Source organism: Giraffa tippelskirchi, chromosome 10 (genome assembly GCF_054371585.1).
Source record: "Giraffa tippelskirchi isolate mGirTip1 chromosome 10, T2T-mGirTip1v1.2.pri, whole genome shotgun sequence".
NCBI classification, from domain to species: domain Eukaryota; kingdom Metazoa; phylum Chordata; class Mammalia; order Artiodactyla; family Giraffidae; genus Giraffa; species Giraffa tippelskirchi.
The window spans coordinates 154,460,219-154,479,597 of NC_137284.1; the positions used below are offsets into that span (position 1 = coordinate 154,460,219).

The 19,379-nt window shown below is 48.9% G+C and overlaps 1 protein-coding gene across 12 annotated transcripts in view; it reads left to right on the forward strand.

Moving 5' to 3' along the window:
• Positions 1 to 14,236, forward strand: part of CUL1 (cullin 1) — an 89,539-nt gene extending 75,303 nt beyond the window's left edge. For 11 of the 12 annotated variants that reach the window (XM_081537204.1, XM_081537205.1, XM_081537202.1 and 8 more), the window contains 13 exons: positions 813 to 920; positions 1,002 to 1,108; positions 2,345 to 2,393; positions 2,752 to 2,883; positions 4,335 to 4,452; positions 5,778 to 5,854; positions 6,300 to 6,431; positions 8,071 to 8,163; positions 11,742 to 11,789; positions 11,869 to 11,951; positions 12,453 to 12,558; positions 13,035 to 13,148; positions 13,735 to 14,236. In XM_081537204.1, the coding sequence (XP_081393330.1) occupies positions 813 to 920; positions 1,002 to 1,108; positions 2,345 to 2,393; positions 2,752 to 2,883; positions 4,335 to 4,452; positions 5,778 to 5,854; positions 6,300 to 6,431; positions 8,071 to 8,163; positions 11,742 to 11,789; positions 11,869 to 11,951; positions 12,453 to 12,558; positions 13,035 to 13,148; positions 13,735 to 13,815 (1,248 nt within the window). In that variant the 3' untranslated portion in view covers positions 13,816 to 14,236. Of the gene's footprint in view, positions 1 to 812; positions 921 to 1,001; positions 1,109 to 2,344; positions 2,394 to 2,751; positions 2,884 to 4,334; positions 4,453 to 5,777; positions 5,855 to 6,299; positions 6,432 to 8,070; positions 8,164 to 11,741; positions 11,790 to 11,868; positions 11,952 to 12,452; positions 12,596 to 13,006; positions 13,149 to 13,734 lie in introns of all 12 variants that reach the window. The other variant, XR_014067720.1, reaches the window with a different exon arrangement.
• Positions 14,237 to 19,379: the final 5,143 nt, after the last annotated feature.

Here is a 19,379-nt window from a genome sequence, read left to right on the forward strand (position 1 = left end):
TGCCCCGACCCCACAGTGTGATGGACCAGGCCTGCGAGCTCAGTCCGCCCTCTGACACGCGGCCAGCCCTCGGGGTTGGCCACTCTGGTCTTGGTATGACCCAGGACTGTCTCCTCCGGCCCCATCCTTCCTGCCTGCCTTCTGCAGCGCTCCCGAAACCTTCCCTGAGGCTTGTTCTCATATCTCCTTTCTGTTCTTCCGTCCAGAGACTCCCGGTGGCCACCCCGCCGATCGCCCGGTGTGCTGACGGTCTCCGGGCCTGGCCTTTCCCACCCTAGTTCTCTTTACTTGTCCTCGTCCATCTTCAGATTTCCCGGATGTACTAGTCAAGACGCTCACTGCCACATGCGACCCACCCCTGCCCTTGCCCATGCGTCCTGAGACCTCAAACCTACATTATTCTTGCATTGCCTGCTCAGCTAAGTTCTAAGTAACTTATTGACCGGTTTCCCCAGCCAAGACAAAGTCCAGAATATGAAATTTTCAACAGCAAAAGTAGGCAAAGCAGAGCTATCACTTTGAAAATTTGTTTTGTGTGGTTCCTTTGAGTTTTCAGATAATTTGAGAAATCACTTTTTCATGTAGCTCAAAATTAGTATTTCATTTTGAGCGCAGAGAATATATTTTCTTTTCTTACACGTATAAGAGAATGTCCTATGAGTTTTGACGATGGGATGTGAACTGTTTCTTGATCTTACTTGTTAGCATCTTTGAAGAAGGATGCAGATCTTTGGAATATTTTCCAGTAGCATGTGAGTATACAGTCTAGTCCCCAGGAGCCAACCTGTGTCTGTTTTTCCCCTCTACCCAAGGACCCCAAAATGTATGTACAGACAGTGTTGGATGTTCATAAAAAATACAACGCCCTGGTGATGTCGGCATTCAACAATGATGCTGGCTTCGTGGCCGCGCTGGACAAGGTAGGTGTGCTGACCTGTGGCTCCGTTCGGGACCGGGCGAACGGCACACTGGCCTCTTGACTGTGTTTCTGTGATCTGCAGGCTTGCGGTCGCTTCATAAACAACAACGCGGTTACCAAAATGGCTCAGTCATCTAGCAAATCCCCCGAGTTGCTGGCTCGATACTGTGACTCCCTGTTGAAGAAGAGGTACTTGTGCCTTTGTGCGTTTTCTTAGTAGACCCACTTAAAATTTCAGCCTCTAGATGAGAAGTTAAAATTTCTGTTACATGTATTACGTTGTAATTTTTTTGTACCTTTTGAGAAAAATACTGTAAACCAAGTACACCTTCTTTGTCTTCCTGAAAGTCACTTCATGTTACGTGTTATGTGCCCAGTTCACGGTTTTCTTACATTTCTAACGTCTGTAATTGTAGACGGTGTGAGCGTGACCCTCCTAGCTAAAAGGCTAAAATTTGGGGTTCTATCAAATGAAAAACTTTCGTATTTTAAATACGCAGGCACTCTGGCAGAGCTTGAGTTTGTTTGGCAGGACACACAGCTGCTTTTTCAGCCATTGTCTTTTCAGAAACTGTCTCATCGAGTCTGTTGATGGACTGTTCTTTCGTTAAGGCGGCTGACGCATGCAGAGTGGCGGAGAGCTCCGAGGTGCCGCTCTAATGAGCGTGCGTTAGTGACTAGACGCGAGTGGCCACCAAGGGGACCTTTGAGGAGAGGGACACGGCCCCAGGCTCTCAGGGAGAAGCACGGGCTTTTGAGCCAACCGTTCTGAAGCAGGAGCACCTCTTCAGAGCCTGTTTGGTGGTTGGGTCATTTTAGATGAATTTATAGGGATCTTGTTTATTAAAGAGGACTCTTGGAGCAAAACTTTTACATTTTTGTTTGTCCTGAAATCACTTTTCAATTATTATTTGTTCATAGACTAGAGGGAACAAATCAGTTGCTAAAGAACAGCCGTCTGTTTTGTAGATTAATAACAAGTGGAAGGGACCACTGGGGAGGCAGTTTAGAAACCCTCTCGCTGCCTTTAGCTGGTGGCCCATTGCATGGCCGTTTATTTTTTCAAAGTTAAGTTCAAGCATATTGAGGAAAGCAATTAGAAAAGTGAAGCTAATTTACTTACATTAAAATGGGTTATCTTAAAGGAAAACTTGATTCAGAATGTTTCGGGGAACTTTTAATTTTTATAGTGGATATTCTAAATGATTATTTGGAAGAATAGATTATGAAATAGACAAAATATAAGATTGCCAAATTGCCACAGGTTAGAAAAGCTAACCTTCCCTCATCCACGTGCTGATCTGAAAAAGAACTCACTGTTTGAACCACATTCGGATATGGTAGTGTGGCAAAGAGGTGCTTGTTTGGTAAACATTTGCTGATTTGTTGTATTAATAAAACACCGTGCCTTTTAAAAATTTTCAGTTCCAAGAACCCAGAAGAAGCAGAGCTCGAAGACACGCTCAACCAAGTGGTAAGGTGCTGGCTGGTTACACAGGTTTTCAGGGACTTTTTCTCTGACAAATGGCTTTAAGGTTATGTATATAAGGCATCTGAAAAGTAGTAGAAACACTTACTTTATTCTAAATCCGATTTTACTTCCTGTACTGAGTAATTTTAGCATTTGTACCTTTCTCATTAGTCATAAGTCTAGACCAACTTAATGTGATTTAAGGAATTGATGACAGTAGTAAAGATTATGGGGGCAGTATCTTCTGTCATTCTAAATGTCAGCACACGGGGTGGGACAGAACAAGACCCACATGTTGCTTCCCGGCCTGTGGCTGGGACGGGGCGTAAGGCGCTGTGTGTGCTCTCTGGCGGCTTTCTAGATGGTGGTCTTCAAATACATCGAGGACAAGGACGTGTTTCAGAAGTTCTACGCGAAGATGCTGGCCAAGAGGCTCGTGCACCAGAACAGTGCGAGCGACGACGCCGAGGCGAGCATGATCTCCAAGCTAAAGGTAAAGGCCGGCTTCTCCCGGAAGCGCGCGGCCTTGGGCGCCAAGGCTCCCGGTCCCTCCAGGCTGTCGGCTGGGCCGAGCCGGCAGCTGTGATGGCGCGGCGAGAGCCCACCACAGCCATCGAGACACGTCCAGGACCCCCCCCCACAGTCATCAAGACATATCCAGGCCCCCCACCACAGTCATTGAGACATGTCCAGGCCCCCACTGCAGTCATTGAGACGTGTCCAGGCCCCCACCATAGTCATCGAGACCTGTCCAGGCCCCCCACCATAGTCATTGAGACGTGTCCAGGCCCCCCACCGCAGTCATTGAGACGTGTCCAGGCCCCCACCATGGTTGTCAAGACGCGTCCAGGCCCCTGTCGTAGGGCTGCCTATGCTGTCCCGACACTCGTGCGTGGGCCCACGTGCACGCATGCACAGATTCTCAGACACAGACATGCACACACACAGGCCCCTCTGCTGCAGCTGAGCCCGTCCAGCGTGTCCTCTCCTGGCTCCTGCGCCATGGCCCCAGCTCTGTGCACTCCCCCCAGGAATCGTTCCACATGGTGTACCCTCCACTCCTATGTTTCGTTGGTCTTGAGCAAGTGGGGCATTTTGTATTTCTCTGGGCTTGGTCGACTGTTAGTAACCCCACGTCTGCAGGAGGACAAGAAGCATCAGTGTTAGCAGGTTATTGAGCGTTTATTTCTTAATTTAGCTCCCACTGCACCTGGCCTCTCAGGTGCTGGTCCATGTTTTACGGCGTATTTCACTGTGACCACAGTGAAATTAGTTAATGTGAATATTACTCGGTGCGGGCTGCTGTGACGGAATACCGTAACTGAGTGGCTCAGACAGGAGAAAAGTGTTCTCAGAGCTGCAGAGGCCGCCGGGAAGCCCAGGTCGAGGTACAGGCAGCTCAGTGTCCAGCGTGGGCTCTCTGCTCCCAGCTTGCCTGAGGACGCCCAGCCACGTCCCCACCCTGCCAACTCTTCGGTCTCTTCTCACGACCAAGCTGCACTAATCCGCACATAGAGGTCCACCCTCAGGACCTGTCCTAAACCTCCTTATCTCCCTGCGGCCCCACCTCCAAGTACCATCAGCCTAGGACTTCAACATGGGGGGTTGGGGGCCAGGCAGGTCAGTCCACGGCTGCGGGCGAGAGACACAGGCGAACCATGTCGTCGCGGTGTTCTCCCGCGCTGTCAGAAACCCTTGCTCTTCTGCCCGCGTGGTGGTCACTGTGTTCTGTGACAGTTGCTGGCAGTGCTGTTTACAGCTGTGTAGGTTTTGATAGCCTATGGATTTTAATCAGTGCATATTTATACCGTGAGATCCTGTCACCTGTTGCAGCTTTAGTACTGCCGTTCGGCATCTGCCGTGTCTATGCTCCCCATCAGACTCCCCTGTATACATCTCTGTCTCTGGAGAAGTTAATAAGGCAGTTGTCTGGGTTCATTTCAGCAAGCTTGTGGTTTTGAGTATACGTCTAAACTTCAGCGGATGTTTCAAGACATTGGTGTAAGCAAAGATTTGAACGAGCAGTTCAAAAAGCACCTGACGAACTCCGAGCCGCTGGACTGTGAGTATCCCCGGGTTCCCGAGCTTCTTTGACCAGGCAGGGCTCTTGGAGGAGGCGGCCCTCTTCGTAGTGAGTGCGAGAGACGGCAGCTTTATCAGAAATTCAGGGCCAGGCACACAGGAAGTCCGCTCCCCACACACCGCCCGCCTCCTGTGTGTTGACAGGAGGTGACAGCCGGGGAAGGGGGTTGGCGTTTCCCCCGAGGGGCCGAGCCGGTGGGGGTCTTGTGTTCGGGTCCTGAGCCCTGACCTCTCCCACGGCTGTTGGGCTGCCTCGCCCTGGCCGGTCACCAGCTCAGGGCACCACATACAGTTTAAGCTTCAGTTAATGTTTTTTCACCTTAGTTTGATTCCATTCTAGCAGTTTCTTCCATTATAAGAAACTGCCTTGGCCGTACAGATAACCAGTCAAACCTGGCTCCTGACTGCCGTTGGGGATCAGGACAGGCTGGTGTCCGGACACAGAGGCCCACTGGGCTCCTGCAAGGTCTGATGGCAGCAGGGGGTGGCCGGTTTCGCTAACATCATCATATGGTGATTCTCTTGTTTTTAAATGAAAAATGAGGCTGTACTTGCCGCAAATCGAAAGCACCATTCTGTTGTAAAACTTGACCATGGTGCCAGCAGACTTGTTGCCAGCCATCTGCGGTTATGACATTATGGTATAATTTATAGATTATATGTGTATTAGATACGTGCAGTCTTTGTGCTGTACACAGAGTCATCAGTGCCACACAAAGCATAATGAAGTCGGGTGATTTGGGCTTCTCACTGTCTTGAGTTTGAGGCTCTAGGGCCATCCAGCCTGAGGAACTCAGGTGTGCCCTGAGTGGACTGAGCTTATTGGTGGCTGAAAACCAGAGCAGATGAAGCCAAACAGGCACGCGATGTTATAATTCTGAGTTAGACGAGGAATGAAAGACTCACTCTGTGGGGAAAGAATTTGTGGCTCTTTTTCCCTTTACTTCCCGGGTGGCTCAGACAGTAAAGAATCCGCCTGCAATGCAGGAGATCCCAGGGTGGGGAAGATCCCCTGGAGAAGGGAATGGCAACCCACTCCAGTATTCTTGTCTGGAGAATCCCCGTGGACAGAGAAGCCTGGTGGGCTACAGTCTGTGGGGCTGCAAAGTCAGACACAACTGAGTGACTAACACTTTCCCTTTACTAAATTTAATTGAAATTTAGTGTGTTTCATCCTTAGTTTTATATTAAAGCAGGATTTTTCATTTAGTGTGTTTTAATAAAAAGCAGTTCAACTTTACCTGCTCTGTTGGCATTTTCCCGTTTATAAGGCTCATGTATTCCTGAATTTTCCCCCTCCCCCAGTGGATTTCAGTATTCAAGTACTGAGTTCCGGATCGTGGCCCTTTCAGCAGTCTTGTACGTTTGCCTTGCCGTCGGAGGTAAGGATGTGTTCCTCTTCTGTTCCCTTGGTGTTGGGCAGGGGTGAGAAGGGGCACCTTCATGCCGCTGCCTGCAGAAGGCCTTCCTGCTGGCCGAGCTGTGCCCAGGCAGCCGTGAGCGCTGGCCGGCGTGGGGTCAGGAGGTGGCACCTCCGATCCCACTCAGCAGTGGTGGTTTACTCTCAGAAAGTAGGACCTCGTAGTTCTGTGATGAACGTCGTGGTGATCCTTACTTGTCTTGGACTAGAGACTTTTTTTTATTGTACTTTCAAACGTGTGTAAATTAACAGACTTCTGGAAGATAATAAACACTTGATATTTGTATTTCACTCTTATGTCAGCATTTTGTCCTGTAAACTCGGGCCAGTGTTTGTGTTTAGAGATGTTGACCGTAGGATGTGTTGATATACATATTTCACAAGTGCTGTCCCCACTTTGTACGCAGCTGGAACGGAGTTACCAGCGATTCACAGCCTTTTACGCCAGCCGTCACAGTGGCAGAAAATTGACATGGTTATATCAGCTGTCAAAAGGAGAATTAGTAACAAACTGCTTCAAAAACAGATACACTTTGCAGGTAAGATCACTTTTTATTTTGGAGGTTGGTTTTTTTATTTTTTTAATATAAATGAAGATAAGATGAATTGTCGAAATCCAACGGTAACATGCAACAGAATCTGGACTTAAGCTTCTGCAAAATAATACCGAGGTTAAACAGCTTGGATTTTATGAGTCAGAGAGGTGAGTTCTCTGTAGCTAAGGGAGAAGTTACTCAATAATGCTGAACCTCACTTTTCTCCTCCACAAAAGTCGGGGTGGGGATGTTAGTGCTTGGACTTTGTGTGCGGTGTGAAGACTAAATGAAATTAAATGTATTTTAATAAGTATTTGAGGGCTTCCCTGGTGGCTCAGCGGTAAAGAAGCTGCCTGCCAGTGTAAGAGACGCAGGTTCGATACCTGAGTCAGGAAGATATGTTGGAGCAGGAAATGGCAACCCACTCCAGGTTTCCCATTCTTGCCTGGGAAATCCCATGGACAGAGGAGCCTGCAGTCCATGGGGTCGCAGAGAGTCATTGACACAGCTTCTGCTTGACACACATTAAGTGTCCAGATACTAGCTTTAAAAGTTGGAGTTTTATGTATTTAATTATGATAATAGCTCTTTTCCTTTGATGGGCAGCTTCATATTGACGGCAGCCTCAGCACCCACTCACTGCGGTGCTGAGCGCCACGTGATGATAACTGTCACTTGGTTTCCGTGTTATCGCTGAGAAAGCTCAGCATCAGCCTGATAAAAGGGACCTCCTCTGGCTCCTGGCTGATAGGAGCCAAAGTTTCAGTTAAGGTCTTGTCCCTTAAAGATTCCATCTTGAAAAGGGTTCACTCGTGTGCTTATAAGCTTATAAAAGCAATTATAAATCTGTAAGTGTTAAGAAACTTCTGAAGGCATTTTGCAGACTCAACCCGCTCATTAAACTTTAAATAATTCTACTCTGATAAACTGAAGTGTATGATGCTCCGTTACACCAGGTCCAGAGGTCTTTATCAGCTTGAATGTGGATTTCTATAGAAATCTATAGATTTCTAACCCTTGAGCAGCGTGGGAGTTTGGGGCACTGACCCCCTGGGCAGTTGAAAATCTGCACAAAAGTTGAGTCAGCACCTCGTTTCCATGCTTCCCTTACATCTTCAGATTCAACAAACCTCAAATCTGTAGCACTGTCTTTATTTACTGTTGGGGGGAAAAAAAATCCACAAATAAATGGACCCACCCAGTTCAAACCCATGGCAAGGGTCCCCTATGCAATTGAAATTGTGTTCTTTATTCCCAAGTATATATAGAAGAATCTCTGAGTTCAGACTTCATTACCTAAAATTTCAGCGCCCCCCCTTTTAATCAGTAGACATTATGAAACTTTATTGAGATCATTTACATAAAAAGACACCCCATCTTAAGTATTCAGTTTGCATCATTTACGGGTCGGCTGTATTTACAAAGACAAAACGTGGAAGAAAGTGCAAAATCCTCGAGTGTTTGTAAAGGTGGGGAACAGCGTCTTTCAGGAAGAAGCGGATCGTGGTAGAATTGTGAGACGTGTGTTATTCCTGCTTTGTTTTTTGCATCTATTCGGAGCACTGGTTTCCTAAGTAAGTTCTTTTGGGAGTTGCCCAGCATTTAGCTCTTTCCTCTCTTTCCTTCACATGGGGCCCTGAAGGCGTCCACATTCCAGATGGCCATCCTGCTCCAGTACAACACGGAGGACGCCTACGCCGTGCAGCAGCTGACAGACAGCACCCAGATCAAAATGGTACTCCAGCCTCTGCGTCCTGGGGAGGGCGGACGGATCCATGACCCTGAATATGCTCTTCTTCTAGGGCTCAACACTTGATGTGTTAAAAGCTTAATTTTTAAACTCAGTGTAACATATACCCACACACACACACATCCACACGGCAGGCTTTTCTCTTGTTCATTTAGCTTGTTCTCAGCCCTCTTTCCAGCTACGCTTTCCCTTACTAAACTTAAATTTTCACCAAATGTTATCCTTCCTGCTGATCGTTTTTTATTGAGTTACATTTCACATAACATTGAATTCACCATTTTATACTACTCAGTGGTTTTTCACAGAGTTGTACAACCACCATCATCATCCAAATCCAAAACATTTCCATCAACGTAAAAAGAAACCAGTACCTGTTAGCAATAACTACTCTCTACCTTCATCCTCTTTTTGTGATAGAAAAAATATATTCCAGTATATGAATGGACCATATCATCTCTGTCCATTATCAGCTGATGCACATTTGGGTTGTTCCTACTTTTGGTTATTATGAATAACACTCCTTGAACATGTGTGTAAAGATCTTTGGATGAGCGTACTTTCCGTTCTCCTGGGTATAAACCTAGCTGCAGAATTACAGTCATGACAACTTACATTTTTCTTTTGAAGGAATTGCCAGGCTGTTCCACAGCAGCTAGCCCAGCTTGAGTTCTCAGTAGCAGTGTGTGAGAGTTCCACCTTCTCTGCATCCTTGCCAGCATGGGGCTCATCCATTTTAGTGGATATGAAGTGTAGTGCCTTACTGTGGTTATCTGCATGGGGTCACGAAGAGTCGGACACGACTGAGCAGCTTCACTTTCACTTTTCCCTTTCATGCATTGGAGAAGGAAATGGCAACCCACTCCAGTGTTCTTGCCTGGAGAATCCCAGGGATGGCGGAGCCTGGTGAGCTGCCGTCTATGGGGTCGCACAGAGTCGGACACGACTGAGGTGACTTAGCAGCAGCAGCAGCATATCCCGAATGATGTTTATGCCCACTTTTAATTGGGTTATTTGTCGCTTTGTTGAGTTGCAAGAATTCTTCATATATTCTGTGTAGTAGACCCTTGTTGGATAAATGATTTACAGATATTCCCTCTATTCTGTGGGTTTTCATTTTCTTTATCACGCACATGATTTTAATTTTGATGAAGCCCACAATATTTTTCTTGTGTTGCTTCTGCTTTTGGTTTCACGTCTAAGGAATCATTGCCTAATCCAAGGTCAAAGATGGTTCTTTCCCGGTTTTTTCTTGAAGTACAGTTGACTTTTTATTGACGTATAATTGAAGTATAAATTAATACATTAGTTTCAGGTGTACATCATAGTGATTGGATATTTTTATACATTTTTTCCCCTATTGGTTGGTACTGGCAACTTTGTCGAAAATCAGTTGGTTCTAGATGTATTTCTAGATTCTCAGTTCTTTTCCACTGATCTAAATGTCTTTTCTTATGCCAGTACCACATTGTCTTTTTGTAGTAAGTTTTGGAATTGAGACATCCAACTTTGTTCTTTATCAAGCTTGTGTTAGCTGTTCTGCGTCCCTTGTATTTCCATATAAATTTCAGAATCGCTTGTCTGTTTCTGCAAAATAGGCAGTTGGAATTGTGAAGGGGATTGTATTAAATCTGTAGGTTGCTTTGGGAGAATTGCTATCCTAACAATATCAAGTCTTCTAATCTGTGAACATGGATGTCTTTCCGTTTATTCAGATTGTCTGTAATTTCTTTTAACTGTGTTTCGTAGTTTTCATTATGCAAGCCTTTTTAAAACACTTATGTGGTTAAATCTACCCCTAAGTATTAAGTTTAATGCTTTGGTTAAATTTAGTCCTCTTAAGTATTAAGTTTGATGCTATTGTTAATGAAATTGTAAATTCATTGCTGGTGTACAGAAATCCAATCACCTGTTGGATCTTGTATCCTGCAGTCTTGCTGAATGCATTTATTCTGGTACTTTTTGTGTGGATTCATTAGGACTTTTTAAATATGCAGTCATCTACAAATACAAACAGTTTTGCGACTGACTTTTTCTACTTGGGTGTCTTTATTTTTGTTGCTTGATTGCTGTGGATAGAACTTCCTGTACAGTGCTGAGTAGAAGTGGTGAGAACAGGCATCCTTGTCTTGTTCCTGACCTTGAGGGAAAGCTTGCAGTTTCTCAGTGTAAGTTTTTCTTAGATGTTGCCTACTAGACTGAAGACATTCCCTTCTGTTTCTATTTGTTTCCTGTTTTCATCATGACAGAGGGTTGGATTTTGTTTAAATGCTCTGCTCCTGCTACTCTATTGCAATGACTATGTGCTTTTGTTTATTAATGTGTGTTATGTTGATTGGTTTTTTAAATGTTGAACCACCCTTGCATTCTTGGGATAAATACCACTTGGTCATGGTATATAATACTGTTTATATGCTGCTGGGTTTGGTTCACTGGAATTTTCTCTTTAGTCATAGGGAACTTGGTCTGCCATTTTCCTGTGATAGCTTTGTTTGGTTTTGGTGTCAGGGTGATAATACTGGCCTCATGGAACGTGAATTAGGAAAGTCATTTATTTTTGCGTCATGCTTCAGGTTAGCCCAGAATACATTTTCAAGTTCTAATAACACAAGAATTTGCTTCTGTGCACGTAAGAGTCTCTTTTTTTCCTTCCTCATTCCTCACCAGAAGGAGGAGACTTCAGTTAAGGTGGAGGCTCAGGTTGCCCCCAGACCGCGGGGAGGGCTCTGCTCTCGGGAACTCCCTTTTCAGAGCTCAGCGGCCCCTCGCTCCACTGTTCAGCCTCCACGCCAGTCTCTCAGCCAGCTGTTCTTGGGGCGCTGACTCCCCCCGGGGTGGGGGGCCACTGCTCCCCACTTACCTCTCCTCTCCTCCACGAGGGCTGTTGGCTGCCCAGCCACTCTGGCTCGTGAAGACAGCCTCTGCGGCCGTGCCCCAGGCGTGGCCCCATCGTCCTCATCCGGCTCCGGGCTCTGGGCCAGTCAGCACACCAGAGGCCTCTCCAGCTCGCCTGGGCCGGGATAGCCTTCTCTTAAGGGCAAGGAGGCGTGTGAGCATCCCGGTGGCTGTCCCACTGCATGGGGTCCGGAAGCTGGGGCGCTAAAGGAGAGCTGAGACAGGACGGACCGCCCGCTCTCTGCACGCAGAGGCGGCCCCGGGAGCGTAGGTTCACCAAAGTTGAGTCAGCAGCAGGGTCTCAGGAGCCATCCCTGTCGTGTTCATGAACAGAAGGTGCGTCCAGGTTGGTGAAGCTCCTGCCCATTCTTTTCAGGGCTCACTGTGCAAGACACACTAAGAAGATGTAGTCAAGGAAGTCGATCTTAGACGCGTTCTAGTATTTATTAGTAGAGTTGTCAGTTTGAATACTGGGTGATCAAGAGCAGAAAGAGGTTGCTGTCACTTTTAGGAGTAGGTTTGGGGAGCCGCTAAGGGACGCTGTACCCTTTTCCCTCTGGACATGTTCTTCTTCTTGGGTCACTAATTTTTCCCAAAAAATGGACTCTGTGGGATTGGCTGTGGTTCTTACTGCAAAGAAAAAAAACCCATTTTTCTCCTTTTAATTGCAGGACATTTTGGCACAAGTCCTACAGATTTTATTGAAGTCCAAGTTATTGGTACGTCTGTGTCCTTTGAACGTTAAACTGGAAGAAAGCCTTTTCCTGAGATGATGTACTAACAGTTGTTTTCCTATAGGTCTTGGAAGACGAAAATGCAAATGTTGATGAGGTGGAATTGAAGCCAGATACCTTAATAAAATTATATCTTGGTTATAAAAAGTAAGGAAAATCTGCTAAGTAGGTGGTCCTAGGCCTCAGACTTAACCCCTGACCCCAAGCGTGCACCCAGGTGTCACCGCACATGGGGCTGTGAGCTCCTCTGGCCATCCCGGTGCTTCTCCAGTTGACTCTGTTTTCAGGGTTTTCTTCGTTTGGTAAAATGTCTCCTTAAAGGGCTCACCTAGAAAGCCTGGCCTTCTGTGCCCCCGTGTCTTGATGTTATTTCATCTTGACAGAGTTTGGGGAGAGCAGGTTAAGGAACTGAATTTCCTAGGATGCGGCCGTCCCGTTGCTGGCAGAGTAGGACCCCCCCCGCCATCGGGAACTAGAAGGCCTTTCACAGAGATGCCGTGGAAACGGCCTGGGGAGGCGGGAGGACTGGTCACGCTCTCTGTCCTCTGTCTGGGGGGCAGAGCCCCTCTTTAAGACCGAAAACAGAAAGCAGCTTTACTGCATGTCTTTGAAAGCAATAGTGATTGGTGGTCTCGATTTTCTTGACAGTAAAAAATTAAGGGTTAACATCAATGTGCCAATGAAAACGGAACAGAAGCAGGAACAGGAAACCACACACAAAAACATCGAGGAAGATCGCAAACTACTGATCCAGGTGACCCCGGGTGCCTGGCCCCTCAGGCGGCAGGCGGGTGGCCCGAGCTGGGGGGCGCTTCCTCCGGGCTGTGTGTTGCCTGGGACTGGGGAGAGGCGGCCTGGGTGATGGGTGGTTCTGGGCGGAGTAGATGAAATACCTGATGAAACAGGTGAGAGCAGTGAGTTCATAAAACGGGAGGGAGCGCTCAGGTGCCGTCTGTGGCTTTTAAAAGTGTGTTCCAGTTGGGTTAGATTACTGAAATTGCTGCTCACGAGACCAAAACACTTGAACGTTTGTTGTGTTGGCGCTGAAACATAAGCAGATAGAATCGGCCCCTGCGTCCTTGGACCTGCCGTGTATTTGTTCCCTGTTCGGAACCCAGTCTTCCGCACAGAGAGCACTCTGCAGCATTATTGCTACTTCTCCTCATTACAGATAAGTTCTGGTTAACTCTGTGGAAAACAAGGTCTGTTTTTCTTTCCTTGGTCACATAGGCAGCTATTGTGAGAATTATGAAAATGAGGAAGGTCCTAAAACACCAGCAGTTACTTGGAGAAGTCCTGACTCAGCTGTCCTCAAGATTCAAGCCCCGGGTCCCAGTAATTAAGGTACAGCAATCACCCCGCAGCAGGGTTCAGATGATTTATCTCAGGAGACGGAAAGAGGCGATGCCTGGCGCGGAGGAGCCCGCTTAGTCACCTAAAATAGGTTTCCACTAAAGCAAACAGGCCGAAGTCTGAAATGGTCCTTTAGAGAAGTGCAAAATCCTCAGCACTCCCTTGCTGAGCTTCTCGGAGTGAACAGCGGCCGAGACGGGAGTTACTGCGCCCGGCCCGGGAGCCTCCTGCGTGTGCTGAGCCCGTCGGAGGCTCGGCCCCGTGGACGTGGCTTCTGTCGGGGCCCCCGGGGGGCCTGCAGCCCCTGGACACCGACCCCCGGGGTCGTTTCACACACAAACCAGGCGGCTCCTTCCCCTTCTGAGAACCTGGAGTGAGGCGCCCCGGGGCGAGGGGGGCTCTGTGGGGGTCCGGAGCCCCGTCTGGGGTGCGGAAAGTGAGACGGCGCCCCCGCAGGGCCGGAGGGGTCGGGCGGCGAGGAAACCCGGGCAGGGTGGGAGAATCCGTCTCTGTTCCGACGGTAAATGTGTTTTTCTTCCCCTTCCCGGCCTCTCCCTCCTCGGAACACAACGCCCAGAAATGCATTGACATTCTGATCGAGAAGGAGTATCTGGAGCGAGTGGACGGGGAGAAGGACACCTACAGCTACCTGGCCTAACCCGGGGGTCTGAGCGCGGGCGCAGCCCCTCGGCCGCGGGGACGGCAGCCCCGAGTGCGGCGGCGGCCGCGCCCCCGGACACCCACCCGGCCCCAGGCCCAGGTCTCCCCGGCGCGGGTGCGGGCCCCGGAGCTGCTCAGGACCGCCACACTTCACGTCTGTACATACGGACACCGACGCCATTTAACCTAATTTAAGACCGGAGGGGGACCTCCCGCGCCGAGGGCTGCATGCGTCTGCATCCGAATCAACCATTGGCCACGCGAGCCCCAGCTGCCGGCCGGGGCCCCTCGGAGGCCGGCAGTCCTGGAGAGCGGGTCTGAAGGGACCCACGTGTAATCTGCTATGAGAAAACCATTTGTATAGTGTGTTTCATTTTTTAATGTGTGAAAATAAAGAAAATTAAAGGATTTCTGTACAAGTCGCATTGGGTTCTTGTTTTAAGTTTTACTAATTTCTATCTGTAAATAAAAGATATAATGATTGTGCAAACGGGCGTTCCTTGGTGTCTTCCTGAGGCTCCAAGGGCCGCCCTCCGAAGAGTGAACACGTTTAAGCTTTGGCCGTCCAAGCCCTTGGTCGCCTTCTCCTCCTGGAGCGTTGGCCTTCATTCCTGTGACCCCCTCCAGCGACCGACGCCCAGGAGCCTCCCCGCGGCTGCTCTGCGGACCCTCGTGATGCTGGCCCGGGGCAGCCTGTCGCCTCCCTGGAAGGGTGGCCACTGTTCGCAGGCATTGGTCACGAGTCGGGCTCAGGGACCACGTCCGCCGCCAACGCCTCCCTTTCGCCTCCGGCCCATTGTGAGTCCTCGTCTGTGGTCCCAGGTGGTTGGCTTGGAGCCCCTGTTTGGTCACTTCTCAGCCTGAAGACAGAAGAAACGGGAGGTGGGAGCAGAGACCCCAGGCCGGTTTGGTCTTTTGGGCTCCGTGGTCCCTATAAACTACGGGTGGCTCTCCTGACCGGAGACTGGACATGCTTGTCAACACCTGTGTGGGTCTGAAGGGCTCCCCACCTTCCCTGAGGCCTGCTTCTGAAAGCAGGGCCAGAGGAAGACACCCAAGCTACTACGTCCTTCCAGTTTTTTGGACCAATCTGGCACCTAACAGGTTGGTTTTTTACGATTTAACAGTTAAATGGGTTATTGAGTATAGACTTAAGCACTTGTCTAACAGTTTCCATGTTTGTTTTAGCGTATCTTCTTTTTTCTAACAGTCTTACAAAGCGTCCCAGTGTGAACCAGGCAAAGAGCAGTGCCACTCACCCCGGGGAACCCCGCCTCCCAGAGCCTGTAGTGCCCTGAGGCTCCAAGGACCACCTAGAAACTGCCCTGTGAGTCCCCGGCTGGGAGTTGAGACCACAGCTCTGCCTTTGCTGGCAACAGTCCGCCTGCCCCTGGGACAGACGTGCTGTAAACCACCACGGCCGCTTGCTGCACGTGTGTCTGAGTCCCAGCAAGAGTAGGAAGGTAAATTGCTTTTTTGTTTTTAATTTTTATTGGAGTGCAGTTGATTTACAATGTTGTGTTAGCTTCAGGTATACAGCAAAGTGATTCAGTTACACCTCTTTCCACTCTCTTCTAGATTCTTCTCCATACAGGTCATTACAGAGTCTTGAGTAGCGTTCCCTGTGCTATACAGGAGGTCCTTGTTAGTTATCTCTTCTATGTATGGCAGCATGCATGTGTCAGTCCGAATCTCCCAATTTACCCCTCCCCTGCCTTACCCCATCTTCACCAGAAGTTCGTTTTCTACATCTGTAACTCTTTCTGTTTTGTAGATACATTCATTTGTACCTTTTTTTAAGATTTCCACGTATGAATGATACTGTATGGTGTGTCTTTTTCTGGCTTCACTTAGTGTGACAATCTGTAAGTCTGTCCATGTTGCGGGCATTATTTCATTCTTTTTTATGTGGCTGAATAATATTCCATTGTGTCTAGGTACCACAACTTCGTTATTCACTTATTGATGGACATTTACGTTGTCTTCATGTCCCAGCTACTGTAAGTAGTGCTACAGTGAACACTGGAGTTCAGGTCCATTTTCAGATTATGGTTTTCCCCAGATACATGCCCAGAAGTGGGGTTGCCGGATCACATAATAGAGCTTCATGGTCTGTTTTTTTTAACTAAAGTATAATTGCTTTACAATATTGTGTTTGTTTCTGCTACACAACAGTGAATTAGATACATAGACCCCTTCCCTCTTGAGCTCCCCGCACACCCTCCCCCCATCCCACCCCTCTAGGGATGACCTCTGGGTCATCACAGAGGACACAGCGGAGCGCCCAGTGTTGTACAGCAGCTTCCCGCCAGCTGTCTGTCCTATACACGGTAGTGTATCTGTGCTGATGCTACTCTCAATTCGTCCCACCCTCCCCTTCAAGACAGGGAAGGGACCTCTTCATGAGACTTTCCTGACATCTCTCGAGTTCCTCCAGGATGAAGAGTGTCCTTGGTAAGACCGAGGACATCCGTGAGCAAAGGCGGACGGGAGGTGGGTGATGGGAGGTCCCCTGTACGTGCCCCCCCGCCGACCCCCTCCGCTAGGTGAGAGTCCTGTTCAATGGCTTCATTCCGCAAACCACATCCTACGTAGCCTAACAGGAATGGCCCGGCCTCCAAATACAAGCCACGAGGGCTGAGTTCCCTGTTATCCAGTGAGCTGCATTTTTCCGAACTTCAATAGTAGCTTCCTGAATCTGCCTAGGGACCGATGCCCAGCCTCTGAAGGCCACCTAGTGCCCAGGCCCTCTGGGAGGTTCACGCCCTGGGGGAGGGGTGGTGTGTGCTGCATCCTGAGGGAACCATCTCCTCTCTCCTAGGAGGGGGGCAGGCAAGGCAGAGCCCAGGGCCAGGACCCCCCTCGCAGCCCCCCTCTCCTGGGCTGGGTGCTCATGGGTCAAACCTCGCACCTGCGTAGAGGCAAACTGCCAGCCATCACCAGTCAGCGCCTTTGTAAGAGGCAGCCAGGGACAGCACAACAGGAGATACAGGGCCGAGAGGCACTTGAATTTAAAATATTTTTACTGAGTATTTTAAGATGGCCTACCTATTCATTGAGGTATCTTAATTTTCCTTTGAAAAAAAATACAAGATTTTGCCACACCCAGCTAAAAAAGCAACATGCTGACTCATTTGAACTAAATCCCAAAAGAAAAAAATGACTTTTTTTTTTTAGGAATGGCAACAACTTATCTGGGTGATTTGATTGTATACACCTGAATCTCATCTCTCCAGTGGCTGAACAATGACTTGGTCAAGATAGGTGAGTGTGGACAGTTTTCTAAAAATTTATGGAGCTTTGGTTTGCATACAAAAAGCTATGTGGCTTGGATGTGTTGGACCACTTCTCATCCCAGGTACTACACACACCCCTCCCTGGGTCATTTGTAACAGAGGCTGGAAGAACAACCAAGTGTTGATTTGAGCTTATTCCAGTAAGAGCCCAAAGCCCATGCAACTTCCAACAGAGTGTGTGTGTGCGCGCACGTACACGATTAGTCGTGTCCGACTCTGCAATCCCATGGACTGTAGCCCACCAGGCTCCTCTGTCTGTGCAGATTCTCCAGGCAAGAATACTGGAGTGGGTTGCCATGCCCTCCCCCAGGGGAACATTTCCGACCCAGGAATCAAACCAGGGTCTCCTGCATTGAAGGCGGATTCTTTACCAGCTGAGCCACCAGGGAAGCCCTCTAATGGAATACTTAGGTTCTTTGAAAATGTCCACGTTTGAAACCTTTCTTGACGACCTACCTATAAATCTAAAGTGGGCTTCCCTGGTGGCTCAGATGGTTAAGAATCTGCCTGCAATGCAGGAGACCTGGGTTCAATCCCTGAGTCCGGAAGATCCTACCTGCGACCTACAAATCTGAAGGACACAATTTGTGAATTGATTTTTGGCGGTGGTGGGGCAGTTGAACACCTTGGGCAGAGGTGCGAATCCAGAGTTGGAGTCATTGACTAGACACACTGAAGTCTGGAGGTTGAGTGACCCAGACGATACTGAGAAATAGTTAGGAAGCAGTTTCTAGGTAGAGGATTACGTTGGTTTTTTTTTATAAACTGCAAAATGTTGAAAATTTTGTCACGCAGCACAATGTTATCATGGCGCCTGCAGGTTAGCCTGCGGCAGTTAGTCGGAGTCCAAGGTCCTGCCTGTACTTGGACGTCGGGACTGACGTCAGACACGTGGGTCTTCATGACCATTGGGGAAAGGCTTAGGGACCACAGACACTGGCCAGCTGGACAGCCTGTTGTTGGGCTCTTTCTCCTCAGTGGACAAGGTGTGATCTTCCTAAACCATGGCAACCATGACTGCATCCATATCCTGATGTGGTAACTCATTCCACTCATCCTTCTTGGTTCTCCCTGTTGGGGAGCTAAACCCACTAGGCTCACACAATGTCAGTTATTACCTCGCTGGGAGAGCAAGGGGAAGAGAAAAAAGCACACATTTAAACTTGGTGTTCTGTGTGAATTGAATACCTTGGGTCAGCTCTGTTCTTTCTCCCCCCCCATTCCAGGTAAAGGGCAATGTCAAGCTGACGAGCTAAGGCTGCTCTCGATCACATGGGATGTGGCCGTGGCGGCAGGCCAGGATTTCTGGTCAGGATCTCCGCGTCTATGAGGTCAGTGGACCGGTTCCTGGAGGTACAGTGCTCGTCGAGGAATGAAAGCCCGCTGTGTGCGAAGCACACAGACCAGGCAGTGCTCACAAGCCCTGCCCTCCATCAGGGACAGCTGCTGTCTTCTGCTGCCTTTGGGTCTCTGGTCACACAATGGGGAACAAACGGGCTTTACGGGGGCCGCGTGCCAAGGGTGGGATGTGGCAATCGGACAAGCTTGGGGGCAACTCTCCCCGAATTGGTCAGCGACGCCTCCTAGGTGGAGCACGAGACCAGGTGTCTCAGCAGGTGGCAGGGAAGCCCAGGGTGACACAGACTCACACGTGCCGCTTTTCACTGCCAAAGCCAAGGGTGAATGAACTGTATCCCAGGACTCAAGTCACAGGGCTTGTGCATCGAGGCAGCAGAAACCAGCCTCGTCCCTGTTTGTGTAACTGGAAAGGAAGGTGTTTTATCTGAGCGTCCCAGTCATGTTACAAATCAATGACAACTTACTGAACGCGGCCGTCCTGGGCGCTCCTACCACCGCCCGGCCTGAGGAACAGCTCCCCGCTTCCCGGGATGTTAAGGGGGTTTCTTACTTCTTCAGGATTTAAAAGGAGTCTGGTTGTCCCCGTCACATTTCTGCAGGGCTGTTATCTAGTGGGATTTACAGCTAGATCGGTTCGCAGGAATCTCCTGTCATTCTGGAGAACGAGGTTCAGAGGGCAGGCACCTGCAGGCCTCTCAGCACCCGGGACGCGCCCCGGATGCGAGCAGTGAACGCTTACGGTGCCCTTGTCTCCTTAGCCACTATGTTTGGTATATGGTGACATGTTTGCAACAGTATTTACTTATCTGCCTGATACAGGCAGTATGCGGTACACCCCGATTCCCAGGATGGCCTCTGACGAACCACAGTGGTGAGATGGTTTTCCCATCCCTCAGTCCTTTCTGAA